A 22,500-nucleotide genomic window follows, 5' to 3' on the forward strand; every position below is an offset into this window, starting at 1 on the left:
AAATGAAAACTGTCGGTCTGTGTTTCTTCATTTCAACTGCCCTTTTTATTCCTTTTTGTTTTATGAATACTTTGTAATTACAGCTGAAGAGGATTCTCCTGTTTTTTTTTTTTTTATCTTTATTTACTTAAACTTAGTTTTTCTGCAGTTGCTTATTTCAAGACAAACCCAAAGAAAGCGTTTTAATATTTGGAGAGTTTCCGTTATCGTAGGCTCTGAATTAAGGAAACTTCCGAGCAAACATATTTTCATATAAGTTACGTGTCGACATAAAACTAAAAATGTCTTCTTGTTTGTGATCACTTTGTCGTAACGTTTTGTGTCCTCTGCCGCCACACCTCGTGAACACGCATAAAAGAGAACCTTTTCCCACACTGAAAACATTTCTTCTCTTTGTTGGTTTCCTGAAAAATTTGCAGAGGTGTTGTGTTCCATCCGCCTTTATCATTCATCTTTTTTCTGGGTATAAATGGAACGAAAGGTCTTGCTGCGTAATTTTTTCCTTTTTTTTATGCGGAATATTTGTTATGTTTTGTCATCTCTGAGACTTTTACGGGAGCAATTCAAGAGTAAAAAGTTACCGTACCTTGTTCAAGTACCTGCCCTTTAAAAAAAAAAAAAAAAAAAAAAAAAAAAAAAAAAAAAAAAAAAAAATAAAAAAAAAAAAAAAAAAAAAAAAAAAAAAAAAAAAAAAAAAACACCCATATAACTGTACATTATTTTTGTTCCATCTTAAGAGCGGAATTTCCCAATTATAAATGATTCATTTATCTTTTACTTATTCCTTTCTACGACCAGTTTTGTCGAGACATGACCTTAACCTGACCGACAGCCTTAGCCTAACCTAATATGCGGGTGCCGTAAGCTTACATACCTGTCACGGAACCGCCGTAACCCACCCCATCGCAGGGACGTAAGTGGATACAAAAAAGGTAGATACAATAACAAGTATCAAGTGAAATACCCAAAGTTACCTCTGAGGTGTTGATTGGCTGAACTTCGACGCTCATTAAAATTAAATTTGAAATCGACACTTTAAACTCCGGAACACTCGAAGGAGGAATGACTACATTATTCTTTCATTCCTGAATCCCTCCCACCCTATTTTCCCCCATCCTCTCATGACTCCTCCATCTCCTTCGCCCATTTCTCAAACTTTCCTTCAATCACGCACCTCCTCCTCCAGCCAGTACTACTTCAGTCATTCCTCCAGTTATTTCCCAATATCTCCTCGTGTTTTTCCTTAAGCTACTTCCTCACACTATTCCTTACTCTCATCCTCATTCCCTTCACCATCATTCAATTCCCACATCCTCATCCTCCGCCTATCCCAACTCCTGTTATTGTTTATCAACTTCCTAAAATTCTTCCTCTTCATATAATTCCTACTTGCTAAAATGTGCCTCTGTTCTTTAAACCAGTTTTTTTTTTAATCAGCTCCTTTGGCCTTTTGTGATATTTGCAGCTTCGCGGACGAACGGATTTGCCTTATTTTCTTTCTTCCACCTTCAAAAGGTCGTTGTTTTTTTCGCGCGATTACGTTTGTTTAAATGCCATTTCGGGTATCAGAAATGTTGAGGTGTGTTAAGATATACTAAATAAAATAAGGTTAAGAACATTTGAGAACCGGTGTTTTATGTACGTATAAATATATGTGTACATGTACTATATTCACATATATAGTGTATATAGTACGATATTAATTAAAATTAGGGTGCAAGGGACTTTGTCGCGAACAGATTGGAATGTGCAGCAGCACAGTCTCGAGTGTTATGGAAAAGCTTCAAGACATCGACGGTTGAGCGGCACAAAGCATACGTAAGCATAACATATTGTCATGCCTCAAAAGGCGAGAGCGCGAGTGGGCAAGTTGACCTGGGCTGCCTGTTCAGGAGTCATGTGATCATGACGTCAGAAAAATGCAGTCGCGTGTGTCTGTTCGTGCGTCTAACAAGTCTCGTTCGTCGAAGCTTCTAGAACAATTTAATGCGTGCGTAATTACGAACACCACAGCTTCTCAAAGTTTATTATAAGGAGACCGCGGGCGAAAAGCGGGTATTCTAGAAAAAGTGATAATGGTGAGAGGTGAAAACTAGTCCGAGGAACGGCGCAGAAGATTCATCTAGAGAGGTAATAGTGACTTTGATAAACAGTTGAACATTTACATTTACCCTGCGAGAAGCCGAAGTGAAGTGAAAAAGATTTTCTGATGACATTTTATGTGTTTATAACCATTTTTTTATTTTATTTCTGATAGTTGTGTTTTTTTTTTTTTTTTCAGGCTGGATTCGAATGTTACTACTTAAAATGAATTCTCTGAATGACACTTTTATCTCTTAGTTTTTGGGGAAAGAGAAATAGTGAGTGAACTGATGTGTGTCTATATAAAGAGGTAGTGTGTGACATTTTTAAGATGGTCATTATGGGAGAGATGGTGTTTCATGTTTTTGGGATTTCCAATTCATTTCCTTTGTTTGTCATGTTAGGTTTATGGGGAAACAAAGACTCTATTTGTGTATCACAAAATTTGGTGTTAGCCGAGATCTATTAACTTGGTTTAAGCTGCAGAGATGCCGTGTAATGGCAGATGTTCAAGGTTGAAATTTCTCTCCTTTTATTAGACAAGGTCAATTGGACCCATTGTAACAAGTGTATGAATTTTTATCACACCACCGTGATTCATATACATGCATCTCGGAATTAATATATTTTCATATGTGTTAACCGAAGGGGAATTTTTTGGTTGATAATAATTTCGTCCTCTCGTGGATTCGAACCAACGCACAGAAATCAGGACTTCAGTGAGTTACCGACTCGGCCAACAAGTGAATTATAAGTGTATCAACTTTTACCTCACTTGTTTGTCGAGTTGGTAACATCACTGAAGTCCTGTTTTCTTCGCAGTGCGCTGGTTCGAATCCACGAGAGGACAAAATTATTATCAACTAAAAAATTCCCCTTCAGTTAACATATCTGAAAATATATTAATTCAGAGGTAGAGTGAATGGGATATTAAAGGACAATTGTGGCTTAATATATGTATGTATGTGTCGGCAACGTGACCTCGTCGTAGTATGGTAGCCTGTGTTCGTTTCCCACTCCCGGACATCATAATTTCTTCATATTTCTTGCACTTAGATCTTAAGGCTTTGTAGTGACAAGCGTATCCAAAATAGCATAAAGAATTCGAGAAGTAAATAGGGCATTGTGGCTATTACAATTACACGAACACACACACACACACACACACACACACACACACATATATATATATATATATATATATATATATATATATATATATATATATATATATATATATATATATATTTCTTAGGTGAACATGCAAGCTGTCTCTTCCTCAGCAGTTGATGTCGACTTTTTGCTTCCCTTCCCCTCCCCCTTTTTTTTTCCACAGGTCTGGGCTAGGTATGGGCATGAGGGTAACCATTTCATAAGTTAAGTTAGTTACCATAAAAGAATATGTTATAAAAGAGTCAAGTTTTCAAGTATCCTTAAGACCTTACAAGAATACACATTCTCGGTTTCCTCCGCGTATCTCCCAAAGAGGACTATATTATTTTGTCTATTAACCTTTATTTATGTATTTGTTTATTTATTTATACATTCAATGTTTCCTTATCTTTTCTTCTGTTTTTGACATTTATGTAAGTCTCCTTGTCGTTGGAAGCTTGTCTTAAAAATCTAGGGAATTTTGTTCATGTCAATTTTAGATATATGCTCATTTGGAATGAAAAGATAAAGGTCAAGAAATTTACGATAAAAATTTCTGACTCAAATCCTCTCTGATGAATTCTAGGAATCAAAGAATAATGGAAAAGTGCATCAGTAAAGCACATCTCCTTCCAGGAGAGTGCTCACCCAAGGAACAAGTACAATATTCCATATTCTTCTTAAAGTTGGATTTTAGTACTTGTATTAAAAAAACAAGTCGCATAAGAAGGTCAAAAATAATTTATAAACACGGAACAATTTCCTGTTCTTGTTCAGGTAAAATTGCTGACACGAATATGAGGAAACGTATCTCCATTTCCTTAAAAGTAATTTTTTTTTTTATTTCGCTTTTAAATAACGAAATTTAATTTTTCTGTCAAGAGAATTACGAAACCTTTAACAATGAAGCAGTTTTTTTTCCGTGGCACATCCTTGAGTGCATGCCATCAACGTGTTTTTGTTGGTCTACTTTCCACACTCCAGTCCTTGACTGCTGGAAACTTTTCCTCTTGAACTTGTTTCGAGTATTCAGTGTTGTGTAGTTTTCCGGCTTCTCTGAGGAAAATACCACATTTTTCATGCCTCCTGAGTATTAAACTGACTTCTTTGTTTTCATTTGAAAGAGTCTTCTCACTGTTGTTTGTATATATTTGATGTATATTTAAGGGAGCTTCTCTGTGTACGTTTGTTGATATGTCCGTCTTCTGTCAGGCAACTGCACTTAGTTGCAAGTTGGTTCTCTTTTGCAATTTTGTGCATGAAATTTGTTGCCTATACATTACAGGTTGCAGAGCGCCTCAGTGGCGTGGTTGGTTTGGTGTTTGCTTCTCACCTCGGTGGTCGCGGCTTCGATTCTCGGCCATTCCATTGAGGAGTGAGAGATGTGTATTTCTGGTGATAGAAGTTCACTCTCGACGTGGTTCGGAAGTCACGTAAAGCCGTTGGTTTCGTTGCAGAATAACCGCTGGTTCCATACAACGCAAAAACACCATACAAACAAACAATTACAGGTTGCAAGATTGTTGCATTTCAGTCATCTCTGAACTGTGAATCCGGGAAACTGGGAGGATTATATTTGTGTCCTTCACCCTTCGTAAAAAGAGAATGTCATTCACAGGAGGACAAACCCCTAAAAGCCGTGCGCGTTCGATCATTTTGTTTAGGTTGCGTGTATTTTCCTCTTGTCATTGTCGTGAACATTTTATTACTAAAGAAAACTGTGGCAGATGCTGTTTTTTTTTTTTTTTTTTTTTTTTTCTTTCTTTTTAATGTGTGTCGAAAAGAAATCTTGGGAATCAGAAACGGTGCGATGACGTCACGCATTAAAATTACTTGTAATTTTGTTATTTGCAAGTGCAGTTTCTCTCACCACGACCTGAAAATTTTTCGAGCATGTTTTTAGTGAAAATTATTATTATTATTATTATTATTATTATTATTATTATTATTATTATTATTATTATTATAAGATGGCAGCATCAGTGGAATTGGTTTTTTATATATGGGCTTTTCAGTTCTTCTTATTATTTTCTTCTCATCATGGCTGACATTTGCTAATAGCTGGCCGATGTTCATATTCTGGTTAAAGAAATGTCTTCTAAAAATATTAATTTATTGATATGATAACTAAAAGTGGAGTATGGTCGCCGTAGAGTTTACAAATTGTAGTCTTGACGTTGTCCTTAATCCTAATATGAACATCGGCCAGCTATTAGCAAATATCAGCCGTGATGAGAAGAAAATAATAAGAAGAATTGAAAAGACCATATATGAAATCAGTTCCACTGATACTGCCTTTCTCTTTCAACAAAACATGTTTGAGAGAGGGTGTCCTACCTCCATTACTATTATTATTATTATTATTATTATTATTATTATTATTATTATTATTATTATTGTTATTATATTATTATTATTATTATTATTATTATTATTATTATTATTGATGTGCTCACATTCATGTAAAATGAGGATAAAATCCTTTAACTTATGAAGCTGTTTTTTTTTTAAATTTGCCTGAAAGTAGTTTACCTTTTACTTTCATTATGATATAAGTAATGTCTTACCTAAAGTTTTATAAGTACCAATGTATGTCTTCTTATATCCTGTAGTAATGTTTCTCATGACTTCGTTTAAGAGGAGTATGTCCTAAAGTTTTTTTATAAATATAATTTCCTAGTGTGCAAAAACCAACATATCTTCTATCATTTCAGAAAGGTTTCGTCAGAATTACTTTAAATCATATATTTCCATATGTGCCCTGCAAGCATTATATCTTGTAATGTCCATTTTTTTAAAAGTGTATCTCTCAAAGTCTTTACACTATTAATTTCTTGATATCATATTGCACCTGGCCTTTCAGTGTTTTGCTGGAATGTATACCTTGAAAGCTACAATGTATCTCTCGATGTGCAATTTTTAAAATCGTATTTCTTGAAATCCGTAAAGCAGTTATTTCGATGTCCTATTTCTCCAGGTGTTCTGCCAGGAATGTTTTCCCTAATGTGCTACAATTTATCTTTCAGTGAACATTTTTAAAAGTGTATCTCTCAGGTGTCCTTATAGCAGTAGTGCCCCAGTGTTCCGCCAAGAATGTTTTATTTATCGTGCTATAATTTATCTTTTGATAAATATTTGTAATACTTAAAGTCTAAAGCAGTAATAAATTGATGTCCTACTTCTCCAGGTGTCCTCTTAGAAATGTCTCGGTGTTCTGCCAGGAATGTTTACCATAATGTGTTGCAAATAATCTCTGTGTCCATTTTTCTCCTAAGGTCCTTAAAGTCCTAATCCCTTGAAGACCAATTTCGCCATGTGTCCTCCAAATGTGCTACTCTTGTCGGCTATTCAGCCTAATTGAAACATCTCCCTCTCTATCACTCACTCGCTCACTCCCTTCTTCTCCCCACCTTCAGGTTGGTGAGAGAGGTGACGGGCGTAAATGTCAACATGAGAGTGGGAATCCACTCGGGTCGGGTTCACTGCGGCGTCCTGGGGTTGCGCAAATGGCAGTTCGATGTCTGGTCCAACGACGTCACCTTGGCCAACTACATGGAATCCAGCGGCATACCTGGGTAAGGGGACGGCTATACTTCATTTTGTTTTATTCTGTTCTATTCTGTTCGGTTTTGTTATTGGGACTGCAGTTGGAGAGAGACGTGAAGAGGTAGACATCGATAGAGTGATAGATAAACAGAGAAAAAAGCAATTGGTATTTAGATATATACAGATTGATAGTTGAAGAGAAATCACACACATTTATATATATATATATATATATATATATATATATATATATATATATATATATATATATATATATATATATATATATTTACGTATGGCCGTGGCCTTAAGAACCCCAAATACATAAAGGAAAATATTAAAGGGAAAAATGCAGAATAACTTACCTTAAAAGGATTGATTTGGGTTATTTTTACTCGAGAAAGGTTGCCATGGAAACCAGCTGATTACTTTCCATTACATTTATTTACAAGACAGTTGAAAGGCAAGGCAACTGGGCCGCACGTGGACCCCTCTTATCTCTCACAAGGGGAGAGCTGGCTAAAATCAGATGTACTTCAATGCTGATTTCCAAAATTACTCATTGTTATCTTGCGTTAAGGAAGCACTTGCGAGCGCGGAGGCATGGACACGTGACTCAGCAAATCTGGAAGAGTTCCCAGATTAGACACAGAATAAAATAAAGACTTCTTGCACAAAGTTACAGTTATTCACTTTTCTCTAACATACTGGGGAAGGAGCTCTAGTGTTTAAATGAGATATTCAATGAAGACTTTGTCTGTCTGGGACGATCACAGAAAGGTGGTATGCGGCCACGAGGAAAGGAAAGGAACAAAGGGATGTCATTTGAGAATTAGGAGTTCGAATTGGAAAATGTGGAATAGTTACTTGACTCGGAGGGAAAGAACTGGCAATAGGACTGTATCACAAGACGTACCTGGATGCTTTATGTAAGTGGACATTTGTAGAAAATGGCGTCGGCTTTGTCCGAGGTCTGGGGGCGCCAGTTAGCCCCTTTGTAGGCATCATGGGAAGGCGGCTGGCTTGGACGTCTGTCCTAGATCACGGACTGGAGAGGACTGAGAGCGTTGTCGGGCACGAAGCTTGGGTGTTGGGGTCAACTTAACCCCCCTTCTCGCCAGTCATCCTAGGAACAGAGTATATCGCCAGCGAGAGGTTCACAGGATAAAAGATCTTAAGAGTAGGCCTAAGAAGTACCTAGCTAGCTACACACTTCCTTTTGGGATACGTCCCTAAGGCTTACAGGAGTCGTTATTCCCCCGCTCCTAACGGAAATTCCTTTCTGCCAGTGTTCTCCAACCTAAAATCAGCTGATTAGGAGAAAAATTGGTTGCTCCTTTTAGAACTAAATAAATTAAATAAAGCTGCTGGGTAGACGAGAGGGGAAATACTATGATATAGTATATATAGTATATATTATAGAGATACAATGTAATAGAAATATGTGGTAATAGATACTAAATAAATTAGATAATCTATATATATTGATAGATTAGGATAAAAAAATAGTTGCTCTTTTAGAACTTAAATATAAAAATTAGATAAATGCTGGGCAGACGAGAGGGGCAATAAATGTAATAATATATATATATATATATATATATATATATATATATATATATATATATATATATATATATATATATATATATATATGTGTGTGTGTGTGTGTGTGTGTGTGTGTAATGTAAATATGTATAATATATATATATATATATATATATATATATATATTATATATATACGTATATATATATATATATATATATATATATATATATATATATATATATATTATATATATATATGCATATACATATATATATATATATATATATATATATATGATAGACAGAGAGAGAGAGAGGAGAGAGAGAAACGGACAGACAAGAGACATAAGAACTGCATTTACATACCTTCTACAGACAAAAAAAAAAAAGTGCCGGATACAGTGATGTTTTCGTACTTTTTCTAGGTTCAGGGGGACGCGGCCCAAATTCTTGCTGTATTTGATACCGAATTCATTAGAAAACGTCGTTGTAATTATATATATATATATATATATATATATATATATATATATATATATATATATATATATATATATATATATATTGCAAGAATGTGAAGAAATGTTGACCTCCATTGCAGAAATCGAACCCGCATCGTTCTGATGCTCCAGATGCGGGTTGGAATCCTGCTGCGAAAGTCATAATAATGCTATAAATAGTAATGAGAATAAGATAACAGTCACCAGATGATTCTCTCTCTCTCTCTCTCTCTCTCTCTCTCTCTCTACATCGTCGTCGTCGTATTTGTGAAAATACAAATACCTGTCACCAATTAGGAAACGACCAATATTTTAGTGTCTCTCTCTCTCTCTCTCTCTCTCATCTCTCTACGTCGTCTCTCTCTTCTCTCTCTCTACTCTCTCTCTCTACTCGCGTCGTTCCGTATTTGTGAAAATACAAATAACTAACCTTGTCACAATTCAGGGAAACGACCAATTACATTTTGTGTCCTCTCTCTCTCTTTTCTCTCTCTCTCTCTCTCTCTCTCTCTCTCTCTCGTCGCGTAATTAATCAAAATATAAATATCGGTCACCAATTAGGAAACAGTGAATATGTGAGTATCTCTCTCTCTCTCTCTCTCTCTCTCTCTCTCTCTCTCTCTCTCTCCAGTCGTCTCGGTGTCAATACTTATAGCGGCCACCTGCTTACTGTAAGTTTACCGCATATGTTAGATATCACTGAAAAACAACAAATTAACGTCACAGTTACAGTGCAAATTGACGAAGCCGCATATGATATGTTTGGACGAAATAGAAAAAAAAGTTTAAACTTTCTGTCCCCTTGGCTTGTGCTTCCCTGACACGGGAATCGGCTGTAGTTCAAAAAGTTTAGGAAAGATGTTCAAAATCAGGTCTTATTAAGGAATTCTCGCTGACCGCGCGAGTCCCCCTTCCCTGGAGACAGTTAGTCATTTGTGAAAGGAAAATGATGCGATGGACGCAAGGCTGAATCGAAAAGTATTTTTGCAATGGTGGATGGATATGTGGAACTTGTTGCTTTCAGCTGGAAAATTGTTTCAACGAACATTGACGCCGGGGTCCAGATCTGTTGTACCAAAGCCAGGCCACTAATTTAATGCAACTCATTGGCGATCTGTCTGTTTTAATTTCTGGACAACGACAGTGGAATGTTAGGCAGATATTTATACTGGCGGCCGTTCCTGTGTCCTGTCATTCATCCTCTTCCACTGCTCCTGCCTTTTTTATATGCATTAATATATATCTTAATTCGTTGGGAAACATTGCTGGCTGCAAACTATCCTAAAATATGAACCTACATACATACATATATGCATGCATGCATTAGTGTATAAATATATATATATATATATATATGTGTGTGTGTGTGTGTGTGTGTGTGTTTGTGTGTGTGTATGTATATATACGTCTTATAATATATATATATATATATATATTATATATATATATATATATCACACATAACATTTCAATGGAGATATAATTTTAAGAAATTAAAATAACCATTGTTCTTTGGATATGGACTGTTTTGAAAGTCAAGAGCACGTGGGTGATATAAAGCGTGTTTGCTTGATAGAACAAAAATACCAACATACACTGTATTATTTTGTAGGTTTTCGAGCCTCATTATGACCTATTGCCGCTTTTTGCCATGAAGTTATATATTTCCTTAAAATTTCAAGAAGTTTTTTTTTTACCTTCAAAGTAGGTGACTTCACTCAGCTCTCTTCTCTCCTCCTCCCTCCTGGCTTAAAAATCATTTATATTCGGTACGAGTGAACTTTCCAAAAGCACGAAATGAAAAAACTTCCAGTTTCAAATTGAAATGGAAAGTAGCTTTCTTTTGAGGGATTCGCTGTCCTGGGAGTTAAGGCAACCAGGCACATTCCAGCGAGCAAACCTTTTTATTTTCCCGTTGGCAGAAGCAAGTTGGAGCTTTGGTTAAGTTTTCGATCACTTTTCACTGGTGAATTCGTCAAGTACGTCTGACCTGTGTTTTTTTTTTTTTTTTTTTTTTAAGAGAGAGAGGAGGAGAGAAGAGAAGAGAGGAGAGAGAGAGACGAGAGAGAGAGAGAGAGAGAGAGAGAGAGAGAGAGAGAGAGAGAGATGGTAGTAGAAAACGTTAGCAGTTTTTGGGTGGATTTTTAAATGACTTTTGAAGGGGAAGCGATATACCTACTATAGTGTAACAGTACAATAGAATGCTTAGGTTACATATTCAAGTTTCAGATTGATGTAAGACAAACAATTCCTTATAATCCTTTATTTCATGGACAAATTAAAGTAAAGGATGCGACAACTTAGCGTAAATTTGTGATGGAAGCCGAAACATTTCAGTCATATTTGTGATGAGAGCCCAAATATTTCAGTAATACTTCTGATGAGAGCCCAAATATTCCAGTACAATTTGTTATGAAAGCCCAAATATTTCAGTAATATTTGTGATGAAAGACCAAATATTTCAGTAACAATGGTTCCTCTTCCCCCCTTAATAAAAAAAAGAAGCTTCCTTTCAACCCGGAGATGTAAGATATAAAGGTGCATGTTCATGTTGCATGACGAGTGTAAGGAAAGTTGGATTGCAGGTGAAGAGATCATGATAACGTCAGGCGTATGAAAAATTACCTTCATGATCCTCTTGTCCAGAAGAGAGAGAGAGATTAATGTCCCTCGTTCCAGGCGGCAGAATGTTTGGAGTGCAAATGTGAATTTTTTTCTTGATCATTGAATTCCAAAAAGTTTCCATCAACACTTTTCTCTTCCGGAAAGATTTGAAGATTTGCTTTTCTCCTTTATTTTTTTTTATTCTGAAACACGCCTCCAGATTGACAATGTTTTATTTTCGTACCTTTGTTACTTCAGTGGAATTAGTTTTAAACTGTAATGGAATCTGAAAGAAGAGAGAGAGATTTATGTGTATGTATATATATATATATATATATATATATATATATATATATATATATATATATATATATGTGTGTGTGTGTGTGTGTGTGTATATATATAATTAATTTAATTTTCATATTCCATTACAGTTTAAAACTAATTCCATTAATGTAACAAAGGTACGAGAAGATTAGTTATTCCGCAGTTGAATCCAGAGATTCACAAAAGGGGTGAATAATCGGCAACTACATTGTTCTTGCCAAATATGTGCTCAACTTATGAATTAAACTGTTACAAGCACAAAGACCACCTGGTCAGTCTTGATTTTGATTTTTCATCTGCTGTATAATTGGCAGGGGATTGTGATCAGACAACACTAAAACTTCTTCATTCCTACTGTTCACATACACTTCAAACTTTTTCAGTGCTGTGATTAAGGCTAGAGTTTCCTTTTTATTGTTGCATAGTTGTTCTGTTGCTTTTTTCAGTTTCGAAAACAGACAACACACTGGGTGTAGAAGGTTATTTTCATCTTCTTGAAGTAGAACAGCTCCAATTCCATAATCAGGGCATCAACTTGTATCACAAATTTCTTATTAAAGTCTGGAGCTTGAAGCACTGGTCTTGAAGTTAAAATGGCTTTGACCTTCTCAAAGGATTCATGACATTCTTGAATCCAAACAAACTAAGCTTTGGGACTAGTTAAGTCTGTCAAGGGGGCTACTACAGCTGAGAAGTTTGTACAGAAACGACGATAGAATCCAGCCATGCCCAAAAATCTTTGTAGCTGTTTCCTAGTAGTAGGTGGGTTAGCCTTACGGATACCTTCTACACTATCATTCACTGGAGCGAGTGGGCCTTTCCCAACTTCAATCCCAAGAAACTGAACAGTCGCCTTCCCAAACTCACTCTTCTCTAGGTTGACTGTTAATCCTGCCTCTTGTAGTTTCTTGAAAACTTTCTTCAGAATCTGCAGATTGTCTTCCCATGTTGTAGAGTAAATGACTATGTCATCCAAGTATACACCCTCTCCTTTTATACATCCTAACAGCTGATCCATCACTCGTTGGAATGTTGCAGGTGCATTCATCAGACCAAACGGTAGAACAGTATACTCGTACAGTCCAAAAGAAGTAATAGAAGCTGACAACAACTTAGCATTTTCATCTGAGGGTATCTGATAATATCCCCTCAATAAGTCTATCTAGGAAACAAACTTGGCTTGCCCAATATTATCAAGTAACTGATCTATAAGAGTCAAGGGATAATTGTCGGCCTCACTAATGGAATTCAGGTTCCTATAATCAGTACACATCCTAACTGAGCCATCGGGTTTCTTCACTAACACTCATGGAGAACTGCAGTGACTTGAACTTGGTTTTGCTAATCCATGTTGTAGCAAATAATCAACTTCTTTCTTCAGAACATCTTGATGATACGGTGATAAGCGATAAGCTCTTTCCTTGAACGGTTTTCCATCTTCTTGAATCTTGATGTCATGCTTGGTCAGATAAGTACACCTCAGTATATCTGCAAAAATTGCTAGGAAGCTTCTAACCACTTCCCTCAATTCTTGACCTTGTTCAACGCTCAGATGTTGCAGTTTATCCTCCAAATTTTCCAAAATTTAAGTATTATTCATCTTGCTTTCAGCTCCCAATTCATAGCCATCATCATCTTCTGTAGATGAAGTTGTCTGTGTTATTGACACAGGTTCAATTTTAGTTTCTGAGAGGTAAGGTTTTGTAGAGGTTCAAGTGTATTTTCCTTTTGCCGTTTTCTTCATTCTGGTGTTTCAATCACATACTTTCTATCACGTAACTTCTCAATTATCTTATGATGACCTTGAAATTTACTGGTGAGGGGAAATATCTTGACTGGTAGAAACACTAGCACTTGTTGACCAACAAAAAAATTTTGTAGTTTAGTCTCAGCATCATATTTCCTTTTCATTCTCTCTTGACTCACTTTCAGATTTTCTAAAGAGAATTTTCTAATCTCTTCTAACCTTTTCCTTAAGTTTTCACATATTTTCCTTGAATTTCCTCTTGATTTTGTTCCCAATTTCCTGCAAGAATTTTCAGTGGTCCTCTCACTTCGCTTCCAAAAATCATCTCATTAGGTGAACATCCCATGCTTTCTTGATAAGCATTCCTAACTTCAAATAACATTAAGGGTTAACCAACATCCTAATCTCTTCCTAACTCAGAACAATACTTTGTCAGCATACTTTTCAATGTCTGGTGGAACCTTTCTAAGGCACCTTGAGTCTCTGGATGATAAGCAGTGGATAACTGTTGTTTCACTCCTAACAAATTCATCATATCCTGGAATAACTTGGAAGTAAAGTTTGTTCCTTCATCACTTTGTACTATTTCTGGTATACCAAACTTGTAGAAAAACTCCACTAGTTTCTCAGCAACTATCTTGGCAGATATGTTTCTAACAGGGATCGTCTCAGGATATCTTGTCACAGGACACATTAATGTCAACAGATATTCATTTCCCTTCTTCGTCTTCAAAAGCGGTCCAACCATATCTAAAATCACTTTGCTCCAAGGTTCTCCTCTTACCTCTATAGGTTGTAAGGTGACTTTCTGAATGGTTTCATTTGGTTTTCCAGCTATCTGGCAGGTATGACACTCTTGACAGAACCTGCTAACTTCTTTATGAAGTTCAGGCCAGAAAAAATATTTCATGATCTTCTCTACAGTCTTTCTGATTCCCATATGTCCAGATTCATGAGCTACTGCTACCACTTGTTTTCTCAATGGATATGAAATCAAAATTTGATGATATTCGCCCCATTCGGCACTTCCGCTGCAAGTCCATTAGCTTCTCTCTTGTCACCTGTCGAACTTCAAGGATTGAACTTTCAATATCTGCTTACTCAGCTCTTGTAGTTTCACTACTATATTCAGGAACACTGACTACTCAGAGTCAGGAACAACAGATTCTCCTTTTTCTTGGGAAATTTCTTCTTGGTTAGCTCCATGGGAAGCATCACTCCCCCGGAACAATTCTTCTAATTTCAACGATTCTTCACTTGATCCTTCTTGGGTGTGTATATCTTCAGTTTCTTCATTTACAGCTGTAGTCATCCTTATACGTCTGGTAGTTACACAACTAGGAAACAGGTGGGGGTTATTCTTCTCTAACTCTACCGTAGAACTAATCCTCAATGGTTTGTCTGTCACTACAGGACAGGGAACAAATAGCACTACCAACTTCATTCCCCAATAAAACATGTACTCCTTCGACAGCCAGTGAGTCCTTTACAGCAAAATCAACATTCCCTGCCACCAATTCACAGGACAGGCATAAGCGGCATATAGGAATTACTTCTTCTCCTTCTATACCCTTCAAAATAACTGAATCACCGGTGAAATTGCTCTCCAACAATAGGTGAGCACCACGTAACACCACACTATGGTTACTCCTTGTATCACGTAAATTCTTGACTGGTACCTGGACACTCTATTCTTGAGTTGCCAGGGTACCCTTATAGATAGATATATGGCTTAAAAACCTCCAGACTGCTCAGCCACTCACTGCTTAAGGTTACATTTCCACTGGTTGCTAAACACTCAGCTTTTTTAGTTTCAGTCTTCCCTGTAGTCTGATTCTTCCTCGCATTTTTCTTAACAGTCTGTTTCACCTGGTCACCTCTTACTATTGAAGCAGACAACATTAGGCTTTTGCAACTGTCTTGCAAAATTAGACGAGGATTTCACATTAGCTTGCTTAGGAGTATTATTGTTATTGTAGGTTTCCCATTTATAAAATTGTTCCTGAAACCTGGATCAAAACTTAAGACCTGTTCATGGTTAATTCTGGTACTTGACATTGTAATTGCGCCTGTTACTTATTATATTGTAGTCTTCACTCAGTGTAGCAGCTTTGTCGGGTTTTTTAACCTCTCTCTCTCTCTCTCTCTCTCAGATAGGCTCTTATATGCTCAGGAATACCTCTAAAATGCTCCAAAACAACTAACTCTCCTAACTCTTCGAAAGTTGTAAGTTTACCTGCCTCCAACCATCTTTTAAAACGTCTTCTCACTCTATAAGCATAATCCAAGAACGTTACCTTTTCATCTTTTCTTAAATTTCTGAATCTTTCATTGTAGTACTCTGGAGTCATCTGGTATACTTGTAGCATATTGTGTTTGAGTACCTTGTAGTCTTTACACTGATCAGCTGTTAAGGCTATATAAGCACTTCTCCCTCTACCAATCAAGACACTGTGTAGCAAAACTGGCCATTTATCTTCTGGCCATCCCATACATGAAGCCACTTTTTCAAAGTTATCAAAGAACTCATCTGGAACCTCTTCAGTAAACTTAGGGATTAACTTCTGAAATCTTACTACATTAAATACAGGGTCTTGGTTACCTTGGTTAGGGTTAGACAGTGTTACAGGTAATGTGGATCTTGCTCTTAACATTTCCATCTCCCTTTCAAATCTTTTTCTTTCTCTCTCTTCTTTTATTCTTTCTCTTTCTTCTTCTGCTGCTTTTTCGTCTTCTTCTCTTCATTCTTGTTTCTCTCTGCCGTCTCTTTCTCTTTCAGCTTGCATTCTCTCTCTTTCAGCTTAATCAAACTTTCTTCTGCTTCTATGCGTCTGAATTCTAACTCTGCATCACTTTTCTCTTTCTGTTCTTGCTGATTTATAAGATCAGCATGTGCTATTTTCAAAATCTCTTGAGCTAATTCTAACTCATCTTCATCAGATATTCTACTAGAGTCTATCAATGCTTGCATGGCAATGTATTTGATTTATGCCTTTATCATACTACTAGACACATGACCACCCCATGCTAATGCTAAATCACTCCTCTGTGCCTTAGTCAGAGTGGTTTCAGATAACTCTTGGATGGAAGGGGCTGCTAAAAATTCCTGAGTATCAAACGGAGCCATTTTTCTCAAATAACAATTCAATACAATAAAATGCAAAAACAACTATATGGTCACTCTCCTAACAAAATTATTCCTAACACCACCAATATAAGCTAGAGTGATAATGTGCTTTATTTTCCTCCCGGGTCTCTGGGCACCATTAATACTTGTGACGAAGTGCCAAGCATCTGGTTACTACACTTACCATTTGTACTGGTTACTAGTTACCTCACAACATTCAGACACCTGAACCTTCATCATAAATACAAAACGACCGAATACTCTAAAGGTAACAGTAATCCCTTATAGAACTTAATAACCATATAAGAAATCAGACTTGAGTTCATTAAAACAGGTGTGAGGTAATCTTAATTAAAGGGCATCATTCCTTCAACAATTTGAAATCTTAAGTATTTCCCTGGTTCTAATTCACTTGAGGAAAACAGAACAGTTACCAATATATATTTCTACCTAAATGAAAATAAAATATATACTGGTAGTAAATAAAATACTCATTAAAATTTTAAATACAACAATTTATTTCTAACTTCAAAAATTGTAAGTGAAATTCACAATCTGAGGGAAATTGTTATTACTTGAAAACAAAAGTTCAATTAATTTTTGAGTTAATCAATTAACAAAATTGAGTCAAAATTATAAATTTCATCAAGAAACTCATAGTAAGAAAATTAAAGTATTCAAGTAAAATAACTATAAAGCAATAATTAAAGTTGAAAACAAATTTAATTAAATGCAAATTAATTCACAAGTGTTGGATGAAAACAATTATACAAAGAAATATTCAAATTAATAAAACAAAATGAGAATACAAAAACATAGAGTACTGTGGAAAAGCATTAAAAGCAATGAGAGTATAAACATTAAACATATACCACATAAACACTTCAAAAGAATCAAAAACAAATAAAAGAAAATGTTCTTTGTGCAAAAATGAATATTTATAAAACACCATACCTTTTACCACTGCAGTTTCACTAAAAAAAAAAGGAGGCCTGTAACTATCCTCAACACTTGCGTCCTCAACACTTTTGTGGCGCCACACAAAAATAATAATAACACTATGTTCAGATTCCACAAACTACGAAGTTACTAACAAAATAAAACCTAGTGAGTGACCAATCTCAAAATAAGAGTTACGTAATGGTAGAAAATCAATGTTTCGTGAGGAAGAGAGAGAGAGAGAGAGAGAGAGAGAGAGAGAGAGAGAGAGAGAGAGAGAGAGAGAGAGAGAGAGAGAGAGAGAGACCCAACACACAGCTCTTCTTAGCATATAATGAATGCATTCTCTCTACCTGCGTATCTGGGTGTTTTGGGCCTCTTGTCTAGGTGGGCATCCATACGCATTCATAACGAAAATATGGTCTAGTCATCTCCGCAACGCCACGGAAAATTCCACTCCACACTAATCTATTTATGAGTCTACAAGTCCTCTTTTGTCAAATTGAAAGAGATAAGAGTTACTTTATCGTGATAGTAAACAGTTTCATAGCAAAAGGTAGTGCAATTAATAATGAAATGATATCATTGTATAGAAGATTCCCGAAGGATCTGATGCAACATCGAGAGATCCTTACATGATCGCGTACGTGAATGAATCTCTCAGCTGCATTCCAAACAGACTCGACCAAATGATAAAAAACAAACTAGCTCAGCAGTTTGAAGTACTGAACGACAGGACAGGGCTGACCTTATCTCTCTCTTGTCGCTTGAAGTTATGTTCCTTCTCAACAATGAATTATACATTATAAAAAACTTATTATCCTTAAATATGGGAATCTTAACACAAAAATATACATTTTAAACGTTATACACAGTCTCTGAGGGGACTTAATTGTAATACCAAAACCATAATTGCATTACGAAACCATTAGCATAAGCATATATATATATATATATATATATATATATATATATATATATATATATATGTATATATATATATAATATATGATTTTCCTCACATCACCGTGATTCATATACATGCATTAAGCTACAAGTGTCCTTTAATAGGCAATTCGCTCTTCCTCGGAATTAATTTAATAATTAATTTATTAACTCCGAGGTATAATATATATATATATATATATATATATATATATAATATAATACATAATTTGATTTAGTTTTTTTCAGATTCCTATATAGTTTCAAACTAATTCCATTCAAGGGACAAACAGATATGAGAGTAAAATATTGTATTTTTGCAGACTTGTTTTAGAATGAAATAAAAAGGAGAAATGCAAATCTTCACACACACACACACACACACACACACATATATATATATATATATATATATATATATATATATATATATTTCTATATTATATAATATACCCATACATCATACATACATATATATATGTGTGTGTGTCTTTGTGTTTTTTACCATGTAGTACCGTTAAACCAATTTCCCAACAATGTTCTCTTCGATTCCATGTGGTTCCAGACTTTCCAGATAACATTTAAAACCCTAGTTCCATGCTATTTCTTCGTCACCCTCGTTCCAGATTTTATAGCTTCCTATAAATGTTCAAGTTTCCCCCTTGATTTTACCCAGAGCATGTAACGTAAATCCTGGGTCGTTGCAACTAGACTCCCTCGACCTAGAGGTTGTCGATAAACGTTCAGGTTTATTGCTGTTTAAACCTGACCGGGTATAAAGTTTCACGATGACGCGTTATTTGCTATTATAAGTGAATTGTGTAGGGGATGGATGAAAAATAAGGATTTGAGAATTACGTGGTTTATTGAAGTTAAAACAATCTATGAAAAGAAAGTGTCAGTTTCACTAGGGTGATAATGCAATGCGATTTTGAAGGCAGTTGAGATCATTTAATAACCTGAGCTAGTACGAAACTAAACCTCATTTGTACCCTGTTGGAAATATTAAATTCATTTTCTCAGGCAAATCTATTAATCCAGTATTCATTAACATTCATTTCCTGTGATAATATAATTTAATTATAATTTGACTGGTCTCGGGTATCGCGGTAAAATTGAGATTATCATAATTGTGAAGGTAATGTGTTTGAATAAGATTGCTTTTATTCTCTGGTGGTAGTTCTTGAATTGTGTTTTAGAGTAATTAAGATAAGACAAATGATTAAGGAAAATAAGATCGCTTTCGGCTCTGTGAATGAGAAATTAATTATAAAGTCGTTAGCGTGATATAATAAAGCAGAAATGCCTGAGATAATCGATCAAGAAAAAGGTGACTTTTACGCTCCCACACAACCTTTAATAAGAATAATTACTAAGTGTGCTCCCTCTTCAGTGGCGCTGATAAAAAAAAAAATCCCCTAAAATTTTAACTTTTCACAAAGGCTTATTTTTTTTCTTCTTTGTAGCTAACAACAACTCACTTTGATCACGAGGGTCGTTATCCTCATTTGGCGCGGTGCTCAAGCTAAAAAGGGCGAAGAAATTATTGATTCATATTTCGTTACCCTTTTTTTTTCCTCTCCCTCTCTCTCGTTTTTATTTTCACTCTATTGATTCCGAGTATTTTGTGCCTCGACGTGTTCGGTAGGGGAGCGTTCTGTTCAATCTTTCCCTGAATATTATTTTTGAGTTAACCAAGTCTGCCTCTCAATGATAAAGAAGAAATGAAAGGCATATATATTATAAAAACAGTTATGATGTAGAAGCTGTAAGGGAGCCTTTAATTCGGTTCTTTTCCTGGATGTTGTTCGCAAGGTAACCGAGTCTGTCTGTCTGCTGCCCCAGGACCTGTGAAGATGAGAAAGCTCACATATGATAAAGGAGAGATTGAAGCCATACCTATTATGAAACACTCATGATGTAGAAGCTTTAATAATAGGAGTTTTGTCTTGGCTTCAGCTAAAATGTGGCATTATAGTATACCTCGAGCAACTGTGCTATATTCTGATTCCAAATGTTTAAGCGACCATTAAATTCATATTCCTGCCTTCTGCTGATGTCTATTGATTTCAAGTGCATCGGTTTTATTTTCTATTCCCTCAATTTTATATTATTTATTACCTTCTCCTATAACTTGTCTCTCGCGTTAGGCTATATTCCTCTGTTGTCTCTCTCCGTCCGTCATAAGGGTTTTCAGTTGAAGCTTTGAAAAAAGAAATAAAAGAACAAGTTAAGCAAGAGAATCATAAACTATAACTGACAAGTCAGTGTACCATGTTTAGTGACTCAGGTGACTCAGTGAAGACTCCAAAAATAAGCCTTGATTTCTTATGATAATGAAAGTCTTAAATGGATTTCACCGAGATTTTCAAGTAAGATGGTGGGGCCTAAGCTCAGGATAGGTTAATTAGATTTTGGGATAGATCCGTTTACGGTTTTTTTTTTTTTTTTTCACGAATGACGGTAGTATAAGAGAGGGTCGAGACGGCAAGCCACGCGACCTAAGTTTCGTAGCATCTCGAAATTCGTAGCAAGCAATACCTTCATGGTGCATATTTATATGTAGGCTAAGAATGGAAGAGGCTGTCCATGGGGATAAAAGATGACAAGTCTAAATTTGAATTTGTTACCTGCAGATCGTTTTTGTTACACAGGAAAATATATATGTCTACTGGTTCCGTTATACGATAAGGCGATTTATATTTTCTGAGACTACGCTCCCTGGCGGATTTTAGCTTCCTCGGGGAGTAAGTCTACAAACTACTTGTTGCTGTTTTTGTTATTCTTGTTGGGGGTTAGGAAAGGTCTATGAAAGAGCCTTAAAAGGTTTGAAAAAGATGTTTCGCGTTGAATTAAAGATAATAGAATTTTTATGATAGGATATTTATGATTTATTTATTAGAATGAAAATGAAAAAAAAAATAAATGAATAATGTGCATGTTAAACAGTACAGAAAAATTATTTCTAATAAAACTTAGCGTATTTATTTTAATTTTCGTTGGTGAAACAAAGATCTATTTGACCACAGATTTTAGCACATTCCAATTTATTTGGTGTACTGAATTTATGCCATGTTTCCGTTAGATTATTTTGTGTTTCCAATTATAACTGAGAACAGTATTTGGGCGTGTTTAATTGGTGTCCTTTTATTTGAACCATGTTGTTAGTATGAGTAGTACTAATTGTGAGTATTAATTACGAAGACCGCTTCACTTCAATTTAAGGATATAATGTTTACAACTTATGGACGAGAGTAAAATCTCTCACCCGTCCCAAGTAAGTTGGAGGTCGCATCGCACCTTGTTAGGTTACACTTGCTTAAAAAATATCTTGAATTTTCAGTGTGTTTATTATCATAGGTGGTAGTTTTTCCGTACTGTAAGCGTATTTTAAAATTGTGTATTGGGTATAAAGTATACGTATTACACAAGTTCTTTGTATGCTCGTTATTTGCTCGTATAGAACATTTTTTGTTGTATATAAATGTTTTATTTACAAGATTTCCGGAGAACGATGTATTTTTAATACTTGTAAATCCCCACAATGACCTATGTTTTTAGATTAAATAGAATGTCAATAAACTTCGTAACATTATGGCAATGAGAGTGATACTGAAACTAAGTAACATTAAAAGTCCTTTTCTTTTACCGCTATTGCTATACAGTCACCTTTTTTCGTGTTCTTTTTGTTCAGCTGTCATATGGAACATACAGAATATATAGAATTCCTTTTCGCTAATTATTAGCAATGTTGTTATACCAGCGCCCAAACGTGTAAACCCCCACAATGATCTATGGTTCTAGAGTAAATATAATCTAGGTAAACTTATTAACATTTGGCAATGATAGTGATGCTGAAACTAAGTAACATTAAAAGTCATTTTGGTTTTACGTCTATTGGTATGCAGTCACCTGTCCTCTGAAACATTGCATACATAGAATTCCTTCCTGCCAACTATTAAGTATATTATTATACCAGCG

General features: G+C 35.5%; 1 protein-coding gene across 2 annotated transcripts in view; it reads left to right on the forward strand.

Annotated features, from left to right (window-relative positions):
• LOC135223704 (adenylate cyclase type 6-like) overlaps nt 1-22,500 on the forward strand; it is an 891,429-nt gene that overhangs the window by 797,400 nt on the left and 71,529 nt on the right. For both annotated transcript variants that reach the window (XM_064262427.1, XM_064262428.1), the window contains exon 7: nt 6,651-6,809. In XM_064262427.1, the coding sequence (XP_064118497.1) occupies nt 6,651-6,809 (159 nt within the window). The remainder of the gene's footprint in view (nt 1-6,650; nt 6,810-22,500) is intronic.

Source organism: Macrobrachium nipponense, chromosome 10 (assembly GCF_015104395.2).
Source record: "Macrobrachium nipponense isolate FS-2020 chromosome 10, ASM1510439v2, whole genome shotgun sequence".
Lineage (NCBI taxonomy): Eukaryota > Metazoa > Arthropoda > Malacostraca > Decapoda > Palaemonidae > Macrobrachium > Macrobrachium nipponense.